The sequence below is a fragment of the Salvelinus fontinalis genome, chromosome 31 (assembly GCF_029448725.1).
Source record: "Salvelinus fontinalis isolate EN_2023a chromosome 31, ASM2944872v1, whole genome shotgun sequence".
In the NCBI taxonomy this organism is placed as follows: Eukaryota; Metazoa; Chordata; class Actinopteri; order Salmoniformes; family Salmonidae; genus Salvelinus; species Salvelinus fontinalis.
The window spans coordinates 36,599,565-36,617,027 of NC_074695.1; the positions used below are offsets into that span (position 1 = coordinate 36,599,565).

Here is a 17,463-nt window from a genome sequence, read left to right on the forward strand (position 1 = left end):
AAAGTGGGGGATGTCTATAATTCAATGTTTTGTAATTAAATGTTTTTAATTTACATCCTGCCTACATAAAACCAACAATACTTGAACACACTATACAACACTTTTTTTCAGATTAACTTGTAAATGAAATGATTGACAAAACTTAGACTGCCATAGTTAAATAAAAGAAAAAATATACATATTTTTTTTTTTTTTACATTTGTGGTACTGACGACTTAGCTGAGTGTTCTGGCACCTGAGTGTGCTGTGAAGGTAAAGGAGGTCGTTCCACACACGATTAGGATGTTGTTGGTAATTCAAGTTGAGAAGAGGCAGTTGGTCCTGTAACGTCCTATGTCCGCCTGTTTGGTCCCATGTGTTTGTGCTCGGGAGTCCAGTGTGTGTCCTCCCAACTCCAGGACGTGTGTTCAGTGTCAGTCTCTGTCCCCTCTACTCCCTCCCCCCATTCCTCCCCCAGCTCTTTTCCCCATCCATCAAACTCTAGATGGGAAGGTGCACAGTTGTCCTCATGAGTGGCATTCCCCTCAGAACTCTGTTGCAGGTTGCCCTCAAGAATGTTTTCAGCTGTAACAACATCGATCTCATTTAGCGAGTCCAACAGATCTGATATGTCGGGGATATCCCAACCGTCTCCCATATCCTCTTTTTCCTCCAGCTGCCCTCCCTCACCCATGCAAGTCTCATCTGCTCCAGCCGAAGAACCAACCAGTTTTTGCTCTTCAGCCACGTCCCCTTGCACTGATTGGACCATGGCTATGTCCAGTTTTCTCTCGGTCATAGTGAGTGGTTGAAGAGGTCCGCCCCCAGCTCCTGGAACTTCTCTGGTGGGCACGCCCACTGCTACGAGGATGGTATCCATCTGACGCATGTAGTCCAAGTGACCTTTCACCTAAAACAAGGGGGGGGGGGGGGTTAAAATCATTTGAATATGTGCTTTGTGGACACATTTTCACCCTTTTACCGATGGAAATTAAAAACACACCATGGATTTGTTTTAATAACTGTAAATTACGTTACACTTTAGATTTCACGTTGTGGTAACTGAAGTTGCCATGAATAGGCCACTTTATAACCCGCAAACAACTGTAAAACATAATGCTGTAGAGTTCCATCATTTCCATTCAAACACTAGGGCCAGGACAAAACCAGTGTCGCAATATTTTTTCATGGCAAAAATGAAAACACGAAGCAGACCAAACTCTCTGGTCCTCTAAAAACCTGCTGTGTGTAAAATATTGTGTGCTATAGCTTGGAAAATAAATACATGTGCTCTGGATAACAACTTAATGATGATTCGTGTTCTGTTTCCTTGCCACGATACTGGTATCATCCCAACCCTATTCAACACATGTCAAGGTTGTAATGCTCTAGTTAAGTAAAGGTTACATTTAAAATTAAATTAAAATCTACCATGAGGATTTTCTGTCAAAAGTCCATGGGGTGGTGGCTGAATACCTAAGCATGGTTGTGAACTGACAGTACAAGCTGCAGTTCCCTTAACATAGTTTTCCTTCAACTTTAAATAAATGGTGTATTATGAATACATGTCTATTATGTTGTAGTAATAAAAGGTTTTAGAGACAGTATTGGCAAACAAGAGAAAGTACAAGGTTGCCTGACACCAACTGAAATGTACTATTGAACACAGCCATTGTGTAGCTAGAAGTCTTCTCAACCTTCAGTCTGCTGAAGAACTCACGCAATCAATGCCTCGCGGCAGCTCAATAGTAAACGTTTTCAGATCTCAATAGCTTGGCCTCTAACTCCATTCCCAAGGCCGTGGAGGCATTGAGGCCTGTAGCATCATGAAGCTACAATGGGCGTTTAGAGGATGAAAGGATCACACCTTATCAACACCTGTGATTGCTTTATGCCTCTTTCTAATGTCAATATGCCTTGTCTACTGCTGTCTTGGCTAGTTTTTACAGTTTTATTTCACTGTAGAGCCTTCAGTCCCACTCAAAATTAATTAGATAGCTCTTTCGTCCCACCCCACACACATGCGGAGACCTCACCTGGCTTAACTTGTCCCTCCAGAGACAAAACCTCTCTCCATCACTCAACACCTAGGTTTACCTCCACTGTACTCACATCCTACCATACCCTTGTCTGTACTTTATGCCTTGAATCTATTCTACCACGCCCAGAAATCTGCTCCTTTTTTCCCTCTGTCCCCCAACGCACTAGACGACCAGTTCTTATAGCCTTTAGCCGTACCCTTATCCTACTCCTCCTCTGCTCCTCTGGTGATGTAGAGGTTAACCCAGGCCATGTAGCCCCTAGTTCCACTCCTATTCCCCAGGCGCTATCATTTGTTGACTTCTGTAAACGCAAAAGCCTTGGTTTCATGCATGTTAACATCAGAAGCCTCCTCCTTAAGTTTGTTTTATTCACTGCTTTAGCACACTCCGCCAACCCTGATGTCCTAGCCGTGTCTGAATCCTGGCTTAGGAAGGCCACCAAAAATCCGTAAATTTCCATCCCCAACTACAACATTTCCCGACAAGATAGAACTGCCAAAGTGGTGGAGTTGCAACCTACTGCAGAGATAGCCTGCAGAGTTCTGTCATGCTATCCAGGTCTGTACCCAAACAGTTCGAGCTTCTACTTTTAAAAATCCACCTTTCCAGAAATAAGTCTCTCACTGTTGCCACTTGTTATAGACCACCTCAGCCCCCAGCTGTGCCCTGGACAACATATGTGAATTAATTTCTCCCCATTTATCTTCAGAGTTTGTACTGTTAGGTGACCTAAACTAGGATATGCTTAACACCCCGGCCGTCCTACAATATAAGCTAGATGCCCTCAATCTCACACAAATTATCATGGAACCCACCAGGTACAACCCTAAATCCGTAAACACGGGCACCCTCACAGATATCATCCTGACCAACCTGCCCTCTAAATACACCTCTGCTGTCTTCAACCAGGATCTCAGCGATCACTGCCTCATTGCCTGCGTGCATAATGGGTCCGCAGTCAAACGACCACCACTCATCACTGTCAAATACTCCCTAAAAAACACTTCAGCAAGCAGGCCTTTCTAATCGACCTGGCCCAGGTATCCTGGAAGGATATTGACCTCATTCCGTCAGTAGAGGATGCCTGGTTATTCTTTAAAAATGCTTTCCTCACCATCTTAAATAAGCATGCCCCATTCAAAAAAATGTAGAACTAAGAACAGATATAGCCCCTGGTTCACTCCAGACCTGACTGCCTTTCACCAGCACAAAAACATCCTGTGGCGTATTGCATTAGCATCGAATAGCCCCAGCGATATGCAACTTTTCAGGGAAGTTAGGAACCAATATACACAGGCAGTTAGGAAAGCAAAGGCTAGCTTTTTCATGTAGCTCTAACTCCAAAAAGTTCTGTGACACTGTAAAGCCCATTGAGAATAAGAGCACCTCCTCCCAGCTGTCCACTGCACTGAGGCTAGGAAACACAGTCACCACCGATAAATCTACGATAATCGAGAATTTCAATAAGCATTTTTCTACGGCTGGCCATGCTTTCCACCTGGCTACCCCTACCCCGGTCAACAGCTCTGCACCCACCACAGCAACTTGCCCAAACCTCCCCCATTTCTCCTTCACCCAATCCAGATAGCTGATGTTCTGAAAGCGCTGCAAAATCTGGACCCCTACAAATCAGCTGGACTAGACAATCTGGACCCTCTCTAAAATTATCCGCTGTAATTGTTGCAACCCCGATTACTAGCCTGTTCAACCTCTCGTATCGTCTGAGATCCCTAAAGATTGGAAAGCTGCCGCGGTCATCCCCCTCTTCAAAGGGGGAGACACTCTAGACCCAAACTGTTACAGACCTATATCTATCCTACCCTGCCTTTCGAAAGTCTTCAAAAGCCAAGTTAACAAACAGGTCACCGACCATTTCGAATCCCACCATAGCTTCTCCACTATAAAATCTGGTTTCCGAGTTGGTCATGGGTGCACCACAGCCATGCTCAAGGTCCTAAACGATATCATAACCGTCATCGATAAAAGACAATACTGTGCAGCCGTATTCATCAACCTGGCCAAGGCTTTCGACTCTGTCAATCCCCGCATTCTTATCGGCAGACTCAATAGCCCTGGTTTCTCAAAATGACTGCCTCGCCTAGTTCACCAACTACTTCTCAGACAGAGTTCAGTGTGCCAAATTGGAGGGCCTGTTGTCTGGACCTCTGGCAGTCTATGGGGGTGCCACAGGGTTTAATTCTCAGGCCGACTCTTTCTCTGTATACATCAATGATGTCGCTCTTGCTGCTGGTGATTCTCTAATCCACCTCTACGCAGATGACACCATTCTGTATACTTCTGGCCCTTCTTTGGACACTGTGTTAACAAACCTCCAGACAAGCTTCAATGCCATACAACACTCCTTCCGTGGTCTCCAACTGCTCTAAAATGCAAGCAAAACTAAATGCATGCTCTTCAACCGATCGCTGCCCGCACCCGCCCACCTGTCTAGCATCACTACTCTGGACGGTTCTGAATATGTGGACAACTACAAATACCTAAGTGTCTGGTTAGACTGTAAACTCTCCTTCCAGACTCACATTAAGCATCTCCAATCCAAAATTAAATCTAGAATTTTGCAACAAAGCATACTTCACTCATGCTGCCAAACATACTAAAGGTCGACCGATTAATCGGAATGGCCGATTAAATCGGGGACGATTTCAAGTTTTCATAACAATCGGAAATCGGTATTTTTGGACGCCGATGTGCGTTTAAAAATAATAATTTAAAAACACCTTTTTAAAAATCTTTATTTAACTAGGCAAGTCAGTTAAGAACACATTCTTATTTTCAATGACGGCCTAGGAACGTTCTGCCTAGGAACGACAGATTTTTAACCTTGTCAGCTCGGGGGATCCAATTACATTGCACTCCACGAGGAGCCTGACTGTTAGCGAATGCAGTAAGCTAAGGTAAGTTGCTAGCTAGCATTAAACTTATAAAAAACAATCAATCAATTACTGACATTGCTCCAATGTGTACTTAACCATAAACATCAATGCCTTTCTTAAAATCAATACACAAGTATATATTTTTAAACCTGCATATTTAGCTAAAAGAAATCCAGGTTAGCAGGCAATATTAACCAGGTGAAATTGTGTAATTTCTCTTGCGTTCATTGCACGCAGAGTCAGGGTATATGCAACAGTTTGGGCCGCCTGGCTCTTTGCGAACTAATTTTCCAGAACTTTACGTAATTATGACAACATTGAAGGTTGTGCAATGTAACAGGAATATTTAGACTCATGGATGCCACCCGTTAGATAAAATACGGAACGGAATAAACGTTTTGTTTTCGAGGTGATAGTTTCCGGATTAGTCAAAGGTATATGGTTTAGACAGAAATAGTCAACGCGTTATAATTCCTGTAATAACTTGCGGCTGAATTTCAAAGGGGTTCCTTCGTTATTTTACCGTTCATGTCTTCCATAGAGAATGTCTTGATCTACTTCAAATAAGGTCTGTGTTTCGTGCAGGCTTAAACCGCCTCAACGTTTTGATACCCATGTAAATCTCACTAGGATAAGGTAATGTTTGTCAACATATTTTCATAAATCCACTCTACATTTTTTTTAATCTTCGCTTTTATTTAGCCAATATTGATCAGAGTTACCTTGTCCTATGGATATCTACACAGTTATAAAATTAGCACGTGATGTAAGCCTACATGAAACACAGACCTTATTTTAAGTGAATCTAAAAATATCCTATGGAATAAATGAAGGAACCGCTTTTCAGATTTTGCTAGAAGGTGTCATGGGAATTATGACTCGCACTTTGGTTGTCAATTCTTACCATGCCCATTATTAAAATAGGATTTCCTGCATATAGAAATTAAAGTTTTTGTTTTCAACATTCATCACAGGTAACTTAAACTCTATTTTTATTCAAACAGTTGAGAGTATTTGTCTCCTAAGCAGACTCTTCAGTATCATTGTCACTTCAGAGCTGTGTGCTTGTGTGTATTTATGTATTATATTAAGTTAAATTAAAAGTGTTCATTGTTCATTCAGTATTGTTGCAATTGTCATTATTACAAAAGTGTGTGTGTGTATGATATATATATATAAATAAAAAAAGTTAAATAAATCGGCCGATTTAATCGGTATCGGCTTTTTTTGTCCTCCAATAATCGGTATCGGCATTGAAAAATCATAATCGGTCGACCTCTAAAACATACCCTCGTAAAACTGACTATCCTACCGATCCTTGACTTTGGCGATGTCATTTACAAAATAGCCTCCAACACTCTACCTAGCAAATTGGATGTAGTCTATCACAGTGCCATCCGTTTTTTCACCAAAGCCCCATATACTATCCACCACTGCGACCTGTATGCTCTCGTTGGGTGGCCCTCGATTCATATTAGTCGCCAAACCCACTGGCTCCCGGTCACCTGTAAGTCTTTGCTTGGTAAAGTTACCATAGCAGCACCCACCCGTAGCACATGCTCCAGCAGGTATATTTCACTGGTCACCCCTAAAGCCAACTCCTCTTTTGGCCGCCTTTCCTTCCAGTTCTCTGCTGCCAATGACTGGAACAAATTGTAAAAATCACTGAAGCTGGAGACTTAAATCTCCCGAACTAACTTTAAGCATCAGCTGTCAGAGCAGCTTACCGATCATTGCACCTGTACATAGCCCATCTGTAAATAGCCCACCCAACTACCTCATCCCCATATCGTTTTTTTTATTTTTTATAGCTCCTTTGCACCCCAGTATCTCTACTTGCACATTCGTCTTCTACACATCTATCACTCCAGTGTTGAATTGCTAAATTGTAATTATTTCGCCACTATTTATTGCCTTAACTACATTTGCACACACTGTATATAGATTTTTCTATTGTGTTTTTGACTGTACATTTGTTTATCCCATGTGTAACTCTGTGTTGCACAACTTTGCTCCAGCTTGGCCAGGTCGCAGTTGTAAATGAGAACTTGTTCTCAACTGGCCTACCTGGTTAAATAAAGGTGAAATAAAAAATAAAAATCACCAGGTGAGTCGGTACTGCACAGTGATGTGTGAATTCTCCCTCTGCTTACACCTGGTAGTCATTGACTTCAGGCAAATAATTTTGTTAAGCAGCATGCGCTAAACAACAATAGTCAGTGCAATAACAAAAGCACAATGATGCTGTGTTGGATAGAAAATAAATAGACTAAGCTGAAACCTAGTGTCATGTAATGTCATGTAAAAGCTGCCACTTTTCATTTGGAAATGACTAATTGAGGTACAATAGTCTAACTCACCACAGAAGATAGATCCACGTTGAATATGCGCCGATCATTCAAGCTGATTGGCTGAAGCCCTGCAACAGACAGCTGTGCCGACGAACCCCTGTACACGTATCCCAGTAGCCAGTCCCCTCTGACAGGTTGATAGACCAATTAATAAAAACCACAGCACCTTTATATCATGAATGTGCTACCTTTATCAATGAAGAGACTAAATCATTTATATGCTTATTTATGCCATTCCTAGTAGATAAGGAATGCATGCATATGAAAATATTTAATGCATTTTTATAATTTTGAAATGGTCATATACATTAATATTTTTAATTGACAATAGCTCAAATTCAAAACTTGCTGTATACATATTTTGCATCACCCAGACAACAATCTCACCCCCAAGGTAAGATGGGATATCTTTCTCACCTGCAGTATCCATTCACTATCTTCCCAGCGACCACCTTGACCATTCTCTCCCAGGCTTGGGCAGTGCCATCTACTGGGGCACCCAATAGGACAACATCCTCCACCACGCCCTCACAACCTGAGACCATGTACAACAGGATAGGAAGAGAGAGATTGTTCATTTGAACAGTTCTGTATTGCAGTTGTGTGTGTGTGAAAGCGGTGACATGTATCTGTTAAAAATCTCACAAAAATGAATATTTTGATTAATAGATCAAAAGCATACCTAGATGATTATGCAAATTCTTTGAAGGCATTTCAGTTAAATGCAACAATACAATTTGACGATTGTTAGGCTTGTTACACTCTATAGTATGTATAAAGTCAGGCAAGGGTTTAGTGTGCTTGCTCTACCTTGATCTTTGGCAAGTTCCTGAAGGCAGAAGTAGATAACCCTCGCTCCAAGACTGAAGCCAATGAGACTCACAGGACGCTTTCCCTTTAAAAACACCCATGCTGATTTGTTGACACAACAAACATCATGACACAGGCTTTCAAAATCCAGATAATTGTAAACACATCTACAGCAGAAAATCTATAAAATCTAAAATAATATAAATAAATAAAATAAAATCAATCTTTAGTTGTATAAAGATATGTCCATTGTAAAACATTCAATGTGAATACTCAAACTCCAATGACAAAACCAGCTAGGGCTCAGCGATATGGCATAAAAATCATATCTGGATTTAGTTTTAATTTACAGGATTTTCACGATATTTTTACATTTTGTTAAATTTTTACACACTGCATCTCAAACAGTCTGCAATAATTTAATAAATTCAGTGCTTGTGAAATTATACCTAGGATAAATAATCCTTCCACAACCATAAGACCCACTAATAATGTAATTATTTTTATTAAAATGGTTTAAACCAGGATTTTTGCAAAAATCACTGATCTGGCTATGAAAATGTCCTTTTTGTCTCAAATTTAACCAGAACCATGCATAATGCACATTCACTAATAACGACTAACTTCTTGTAGCAGGCATTTAAAAAAATAACAGGTCTCAAACAATCTCTCAAGCACAAGCCCACGTGCTCGTGAGTAGCCAGCTCATCTTTATATTTCAAGTTAAGCCAAATTAGCAACGTTGTCAATATATTTTGCGAGTTTTCATATTCCTCCAGCAACTTGTATTGGTTAAAGATTCTAGCAACAAATTCAATTACTTTTCAGGCTGCCTTCAGGGAGTTATGACACCAAGGGTTACTATGGTTTTGAAAAGTATTCAACAACTTTTCCCACTCAATTCTGGCACAAATGAGAGCAGGTGAAGCTGTCTGTGCAACAGAAGTCACAGCAACTTCGCACACACAGGTGTAGAAGCAGAAAGGGGGGGGGGGGGTGAAAATCTATTTCCGGGACTGCAGCAAGGCAAATTGGTGCTGTGACGTCGTCACGGGAAAAACACCATCTAGCGACAAATCAAGGAGCCAATAGCAGATCTCACTGAAAAATACCTTTATTTAACTAAGCAAGTCAGTTAAGAAAAAAAATATTATTTACAATGACGGCTTATCCCAGACGACGCTGGGCCAATTGTGCACCACCCTGTGGGACTCCCAATCACGGCCAGATGTGATACAGCCTGAATTGGAACCAGGTACTGTAGTGGCGCCTCTTGCACTGAGATGCAGTGCCTTAGACCGCTGTGCCACTCAGGAGACTAATGCACACTGCTTGCTAGCTAACAAGGTAGAACAGCTGAACTGTTATGAACACACCCCTCTGTCCATCTCCAACTGTTTGAACAGCATGCTAGCCTGTCCACTTTGTTCAAACTGAGTATTCATTTTCCAGAACCAATGTTAATTGATGCTCCTGTTTTAGTAGTGTCTGTTCTGAGTGCAATTTGAAGAGTTGAGACAGAAAAAGGGCATTGTTAGAGAGGTTAAGTTATTTTAAAGTAAAATAATGTCTCAATGTCTTTCGGTGTCCATATGAACTATTCTGTTGGTCCAACCTCAATTGCAAATAGCAAGTTGAAACCGTTTGTCAGAGAGGAAGAAGTGATCTCTCTTCTTTGTTGTTGTGAGTGGCAGGGGCTTGGTGTGTGTGTGTGTGTGTGTGTGTGTGTGTGTGTGTGTGTGTGTGTGTGTGTGTGTGTGTGTGTGTGTGTGTGTGTGTGTGTGTGTGTGTAAATGGGAAGGTGCACAGCCACAGCAGAAGTGAAGGAGATGAGACAAAAAGACATTAGAACAAGTGGACATTAACGCTTATACAAAAATTAAAAAAAACTCCATTATTGCGATATCACGATATTTCAAATACGTCTCACATAATTTGTAATAATTTGATGTATTGCCGAGCCCCAATTACAGCTACAGTGTCTCCGTAACTATTTGTACAGTGAAGCATTTTTTCTTATTTTGGCTCTATACTCCAAAAGTTAGGATTTGAAATCAAACAATGACTATATGGTTAAAGTGCAGACTGTCAGCTTTAATTTTAGTGTATTTTCATCCATATCAGGTGAAGGATTTAGAAATTACAGCAGTTTTTGTACATCAGAAAGTATTGGTACAAATTCACTTGTGTAGTAAAAAGTTAAGTATATGTTCCCATATTCATAGCATGCAACTCTTTGTTTTGGTTGTTTCAGATGATTTTGTGCCCAACAGAAATGAATGTTAAATAATGTACTGTATCATTTTGGAGTCACTTTTATTGTAAATAAGAATAGAATATGTTTCTAAACAGTTCTACATTAAAGTAGATGCTACCATGATTACAGATAATCCTGAATGAATCGTGAATAATGATACACAAGTGAATCTGTCCCAATACTTTTGCTCCACTGGGGGGGACTATGTACAAAAAGTGCTGTAATATCGAAACGGTTCACCTGTAATGGGTGTAAATACCCTAAAATTAAAGGTGACAGTCTGCACTTTAACCTCAGTCATTGTTTGATTTAATATCCAAACCTTTGAAGTATAGAGCCAAAAGAAGAAGAAAAAATTTCACTGCCCCAATAATTAGAGGGCACTGTAAATCTATATTTCATCCATCCTTAAACGTATTTACTTATGTAATTAACAAGAGATCCCTGTTTCAACGGGATTGAATCCTACTGAGCGGTCATGCTGGTGTGTGGTGGCAGCTGTTATCAGTAGTGAGAAGCGTACCTGCTGCCTACTCCTCAGCACCTGAGCGAGGTGTTTTCCCACCTCGGCTGAGCGACAAAGACACACAGACCAGGGATTGTCTATAACACTGGCCACCGCAAGCAGAGAGGCAGGCCACGTAAGAGCAGTCACAATACCTAGACAGGGACAAGTAGGGGAAAGAGCTTCTCAGTAGGAGGGTTACTAGGCTATCTATGACACTGGAGGACAACACTCAATTTAGGATGCTGGTTGGAATTCAACAATCAAACTTGCTATGTTCATGGAAAAAGTTTTACTTAAACAAAAATGTATTTAGACTGTTTCTACAGTGCAGGATTAATTGAGTGAGGGGCATGATCAAAGTTAGTCGAACTCCTGGGTGAAACCAGAAAGAATTCTCAATGGTGTAGCCTACTACAAAATCCCAATCAACCAAACAAAGGCTCATTTAACTCAGTCACATTGCTTGCATATAAACTCACATGGCCCCTTATTTCCACCCACACAAACATCAAAGAAACCCTCAGGCTTCTTTCTAACAGCTGTTGCCGACGTTCTATCAGAAAAGCCTCCGCATCACGACGTGTCATCCCTATTGATGGCATTTTCAGCACAAGATATTATAACCCATAAAAATATGCCTCCCCTTGACAAGATCAACATAAGGTATCATCTGTTCAACCAGCTTCTCTGAATGTATCCCTCTCCATGTCTTCCCTCTCATTTCAATGCCTGTCTAAATAAAGTAAATAAAAATGTGTACAATTTAGTGGAATTCCACTCTACATAAAAATAATAAAAAATAATAAAAAAAAATTGCCTGGGGTGAGGCAGGTTCTGATGGGGAGGCGTGGTGTGATTACCTACCTGACAGCACGGTATACTTGAGGGCCTCCTGGGCCACCATGCTGACCAGGCCGTCGAGAAGAGCAGCCATGGTGGAACCCAGGTCCCTAAGGAAACGAGACTCCCACACCAGACAGTACTGCTCCCCGCACGCACCCAGACTGCACCAAGGAGCCTGGAACGAACCTGAGGGTGGGAGAGAGGACAGGAAGCGGGAGTTCAGCAAAGTGGATACCGGTAAGTGTGCGTCTCATGAAACTATTAGTTGTAATAGTGATGGACACCGATATGGAAAATCTATATCAGTTGCATTTTTTCAACTTGCTACCGATATCATATGGTGTTATGAATAACATTGCAGCTTTCTGTTCCGTCAAGATTCTCCTACATTTTGCCTCCATGGGTTTGTAAAGTATGTACAGTAGATGACCTTGGTAGTTTTTAATTGGCAGTCAGTGTATGTGGACAAAGTTTGATGTTAGTATTATTGATGGTAAATTCTAAAGTGAGACTGGTGAGAGGTTATGCTTGCTCACTGTATTTTCCAGTGCACAGCCAGCCAGTCACAGCCACAGTCAGGTGTAGGTGCTTCCCTGAGCTCAGTGGCAGAAACTCAAACTCCTCTATTGCTCCCACCCGCTTATTCATCTTATAGCCTAGCGAGAGACAGAGATGGAGCGAGTGAGAAAATAAGGCAAATGATCAAAGGAAAAGGATTCTGATCTCAAACAAAAAATGTAAAAAGTAAACAAACTATCACCAATAAAAAACGAGACCAACTATCTTCATACACTGCCAAAGCCCCTTCATCTCCCAGTGATCTCACCAGTTAAGCCAGCCCCTGCTGCTCCAAACAGGGAGGCCATGATGGCGATGCCAGTGGCTGAGCCCAGAACAGCCGCCCCTCCTGCCCCTAGTACGGCCGATGCCCCCGCCGCCACCAGTGGCGCCGCCAACCCGCCCGTCACACCTACAGTTGAAGTCGGAAGTTTAAATACACCTTAGCCAAATACATTTAAACTCAGTTTTTCACAATTCCTGACATTTAATCCTAGTAAAAATTCCCGGTCTTAGGTCAGTTAGGATCACCACTTTATTTTAAGAATGTGAAAAGTCAGAATAATAGTAGAGAATTATTTATTTCAGCTTTTATTTCTTTCATCACATTCCGAGTGGGTCAGAAGTTTACATACACTCAATTAGTATTTGGCAGCAATGCCTTTAAATTGTTTAACGTGGGTCAAACATTTTGTGTAGCCTTCCACAAGCTTCCCACAATAAGTTGGGTGGATTTTGGCCCATACCTCCTGACAGAGCTGGTGTAAGTAACTGAGTCAGGTTTGTAGGCCTCCTTGCTCGCACACGCTTTTTCAGTTCTGCCCACAAATTTTCTATAAAATTGAGGTCAGGGCTTTGTGATGGCCACTCCAATACCTTGACTGTGTTGTCCTTAAGCCATGTTGCCACAACTTTGGAAGTATGCTTGGGGTCATTGTCCATTTGGAAGACCCATTTGCGACCAAGCTTTAACTTCCTGACTGATGTCTTGAGATGTTGCTTCAATATATTCACATCCTCATGATGCCATCTATTTTGTGAAGTGCATCAGTCCCTCCTGCAGCAAAGCACCCACACAATATGATGCTGCCACCCCCATGCTTCACGGTTGGGATGATGTTCTTCGGCTTGCAAGCTTCCCCCTTTTCCCTCCAAACATAAATATGGTCATTATGGCCAAACAGTTCTATTTTTGTTTCATTAGACCAGAGGACATTTCTCCAAAAAGTACAATCTTTGTCCCCACGTGCATTTGAAAACCGTAGTCTGGCTTTCTTATGCCGGTTATGGAGCAGTGGCTTCTCCCTTGCTGAGCGGCCTTTCAGGTTATGTCGATATAGGACTTGTTTTACTGTGGATTTAGATACTTCGTTACCCGTTTCCTCCAGCATCTTCACAAGGTCCTTTGCTGTTGTTCTGGGATTGATTTGCACTTTTCGCACCAAAGTACGTTCATCTCTAGGAGACGGAATGCGTCTCCTTCCTGAGCGGTATGGCAGCTGCGTGGTCACATGGTGTTTATACTTGCGTACTATTGTTTGTACAGATGAACGTGGTACCCTACAGGCGTTTGGAAATTGCTCCCAAGGATGAACCAGACTTGTGGAGGTCTTCAATTTTGTTTCTGAGGTCTTGGCTGATTTCTTTTGATTTTCCCATGATGTCAAGCAAAGAGACACTGAGTTTGAAGGTAGGCCTTGAAATACATCCACACCTCCAATTGACTCAAATGATGTCAATTAGCCTATCAGAAGCTTCTAAAGCCATGAAATCATTTTCTGGAATTTTCCAAGCTGTTTAAAGGCACAGTGAACTTAGTATATGTAATCTTCTGACCCACTGGTATTGTGATACAGTGAATTATAAGTTAAATAATCTGTCTGTAAACAATTGTTGGAAAAATTACTTGTGTCGTGTACTAAGTAGATGTCCTAACCGACTTGACAAAACTGTAGGCTGTTAACAAGAAATTTGTGGAGTGGTTGAAAAAGTAGTTTTAATGACTCCAACGTAAGTGTATGTAAACTTCTGACTTCAATTGTACATTAAATAATGGCATAATTTTCTAATAAGTGAGTAATACATTTTTGGGGGAATGTCTCAATGTTGCCTCTCATACTAGCAATTGGCCCAAGTAAAAGCACTAACCAATCACAGCGCCTCCGCCCACAGTGGCCAGGCCAATGAGGAGGTAGCGTCGTAATTTGCGTCCTCTCTCTTTTGTCTGTCGCCGAGATGACTCCTCTCTGAGAGATAAAAGAAAGAAGACAATCTGAATATACAGTGAGATACATAATGGTCTATAAACAATAGATGTATTGGTGCATTCATATAGGCTACTCAAAGACAATGTTTACAATGTGACGGAAATACTACAGCTTATGGTTACATGTTTCACCACAGGGTCATTCCATACTAAAATCAAACCAAGTAGACCATAAAGGATAAACAAACTTACTGTTGTAGTCAGTCCTGAGGCAAAGCAATGACACATAAAAGAGAGTAAACTGAATGTAATTACCCATGCAAAAATCACACTGCCGCCTACGTAGTTAAACATTTTATCTAGTTAAACATCTTCATGACTAGGGAAACTCGTTTTTATTCATTCTTCTCTCCCTCACTTACGCGGTCTCCACCACTCCCTCTCTCAGTCGTTCGCCCAGCGTCGCCTCAAACTCCTCCAGTTGCTGAGGGGACACTCGCAGTAGACAGCTGACATGGCGAATTAGGACTCGTGATCTGGAATCGTACAGGCCTGTGGACAAAGTATGTTTTGGTCACATTCAGTACTTTATGAATGTAGTACTTTATGAACTTTCCAGTTATGATGAAGGCCAACTACTAATTAATGAATGTAAGCTACTTACCACCTTTGACGGAAAAAGACACAAGGTCCTGTGAGTGAGAGAAAATGACACAAGGAACTTGTGAATGATCCTAGAAGTGTCAGTATGCCCAAAGCTTACTTTGTTTTGAAGTGCTGGGCCACAAACATAATAAGTTACATGCATCACTTGTGCAAAAAAGAGAGAGCATGGTCATATCACCAATACACTGATGAATCATTCCAGCATTTGATTAGATATGTGCAGGGCAGTGACCGAACCCACCTGTGTGATGGGAGTGGCACCTGCAGACAGTAGTGGCTCAGCCTGAAGGATAGAGAGGAAGGTGTCGCTGCCCTCGAATCCCAGGCCTGCTAGAAAGGCCCCCATGACGGGCATCACTGACTCGTCCAGACCCAGCCATTGCACCAGCCCCTCCAGGTACTGCTCCCGGAAACACCTGTACAACGATTAGAGGACAAAAGTTTAGGCAAAGCCAGCAAGACGTTCATATTCATATCAACAAATGTATTAAAATAACCTTACAGAAGGATAACCATCTCTGCAGCACTTTTATAGCTTCTTTAATCAGAACAACAGTTTTCAGCTGTGCTAACATAATTGCAAAAGGGTTTGCTAATGGTCAATTAGCCTTTTAAAATGATAAACATAGATTAGCTAACACAACGTGCCATTGGAACACAGGAGTGATAGTTGCTGATAATGGGCCTCTATACGCCTACGTAGATATTCCATTGAAAAAAAATCTGCTGTTTCCAGCTACAATAGTCATTTACAACATTAACAATGTCTACACTGTATTTCTGATCAATTTGATGTTATTTTAATGGACACATTTTTTTGCTTTTCTTTCAAAAACAAGGTAGTGTGTTGTGTGTGTGTATATATATATATATATATATATTTATTTTTTATTTTTAAGGAATGCAGTCTTGCTTTAAATTTACTCCTCAGAGTTGTAATAGTAGCACACAATTTCGAAATTGGGTAGTGCATCATCAGTTCCTCTTGTCATGTTTGTCATTGGATACCTTAGAGAGATATTTATAACTTTTTATTTATGTTTTTTAGCCCATAGATATTGTTCGAATTTGTCACTCAAATATAACATGAATACACATTAGACATGGCAAAATGCATACAATTGCAGGAACATTTGCTTTAAAACTGCAAAATTCTCTCCACCAACAAAAGGTATGTGAACAGTTTGTCATGTACAGTACTAGTGCCCATAGAAATAGACGTGGCATGTGCGTCGGGGGGATGTTCCCCAATGCTGAAAAGGGCCCGTGTGAAACAGTTTGGTAACCCCTGCAGTACAGTACCTGTTCTCAGGTCCAGGAAATAGCTGGCCCAAGGAGACCCCACAGAGCCCAGCGTAGGCAAAGCGCCCTGGTTCAGTCAGCTGCCTGCCAATCACTGCCACAGCGATCGGTTCATCCGGCCTTTCTCGACCGGGCTTCTCCCCCCCTGGATCTGAAGATATTGACAGATAACGTTACTGCTATTACACATTAACAAAATGTATCATATCTTGATAAAGGTTTGATACATCTGACATTTTCAACGATGCTGCACTAGAACAGTAAGTGAAAGTTAACAAATCTACAAAAATGTGGTAGTTAGCTACATGAAAAACAAATGTTATCCTGCATCACGGAGAAACTCACTGAATCCAGGCAAAAATAAGTCCCCCAAAACATATTTAGCAACTTGCTAGTTAGCTAGCTACCTCCTTCCATTCACTGCCTCAAATGAGTACGTTCGCTGACTAGTTAGACAACAAAAATAAGTTAAGTGTTCTCGTTAGCTATCTAACCAAATAAACTGGGGACTATGATACAAGTTATCAAGCTAATGTGCACTCACTGTTCGAAACAGCTGGCGGATAGATAGCTAACGTTAGCTAGCTTACGTTAGCAAGTTTAAGTTAACTAGCTAGATAACCACACGTTGACACGTAGATGTTTCTTTATAAATGCAAAACATTATGGATCACCTGGAGCCAACACTGGATTAAAACAGTGTTGTTTTGATCTTTCCTCTTCCATTTCACTTTGTTAGCATGATGGCTCAGTTAGGTTGTTGTTATCTACTTGTGGTTGAAAGTTCAATGAACTTTTTGCAACTTGACCAAAGAGCTGACGCGCCCAAGCAAGGTCGTGTTCAAAATTGTAACGTTGAGACACAGCTTGTACAGACGTGTAACGATCTGAAACACCTCGTTCGTTCATTCAGCAAGAGTAAATGGATGAGGGGAAATTATTATATGACCCTCGATATTTATTGGAAAGGAGCATCAAGCTCATCAACGTGCACTTTCACCATACTGTGAAGTACATCATAACTTTTCATCTGTAGCCTAATAAACT

General features: G+C 41.3%; 1 protein-coding gene across 2 annotated transcripts; it reads right to left on the reverse strand.

Moving 5' to 3' along the window:
* Window positions 1–20: 20 nt before the first annotated feature.
* tmco4 (transmembrane and coiled-coil domains 4) lies at window positions 21–17,425 on the reverse strand. Of its 2 annotated transcripts, XM_055892479.1 has the most exons (14): window positions 17,091–17,424; window positions 16,417–16,567; window positions 15,356–15,530; window positions 15,113–15,140; window positions 14,871–15,000; window positions 14,391–14,488; window positions 12,511–12,654; window positions 12,221–12,340; window positions 11,706–11,870; window positions 10,857–10,993; window positions 8,077–8,161; window positions 7,684–7,801; window positions 7,276–7,393; window positions 21–889 (listed from the first exon to the last, which is right to left on the reverse strand). In XM_055892479.1, the coding sequence occupies exons 1-14, from the start codon at window positions 17,140–17,142 to the stop codon at window positions 332–334; spliced, it is 2,079 nt and encodes a 692-aa protein (XP_055748454.1). In that variant the 5' UTR covers window positions 17,143–17,424; the 3' UTR covers window positions 21–331. The 2 variants fall into 2 exon arrangements, with proteins under 2 accessions (XP_055748454.1, XP_055748456.1); XM_055892481.1 differs by lacking the exon at window positions 12,221–12,340 and having other exon boundaries at window positions 17,091–17,425.
* Between the last annotated feature and the right edge of the window lie 38 nt (window positions 17,426–17,463).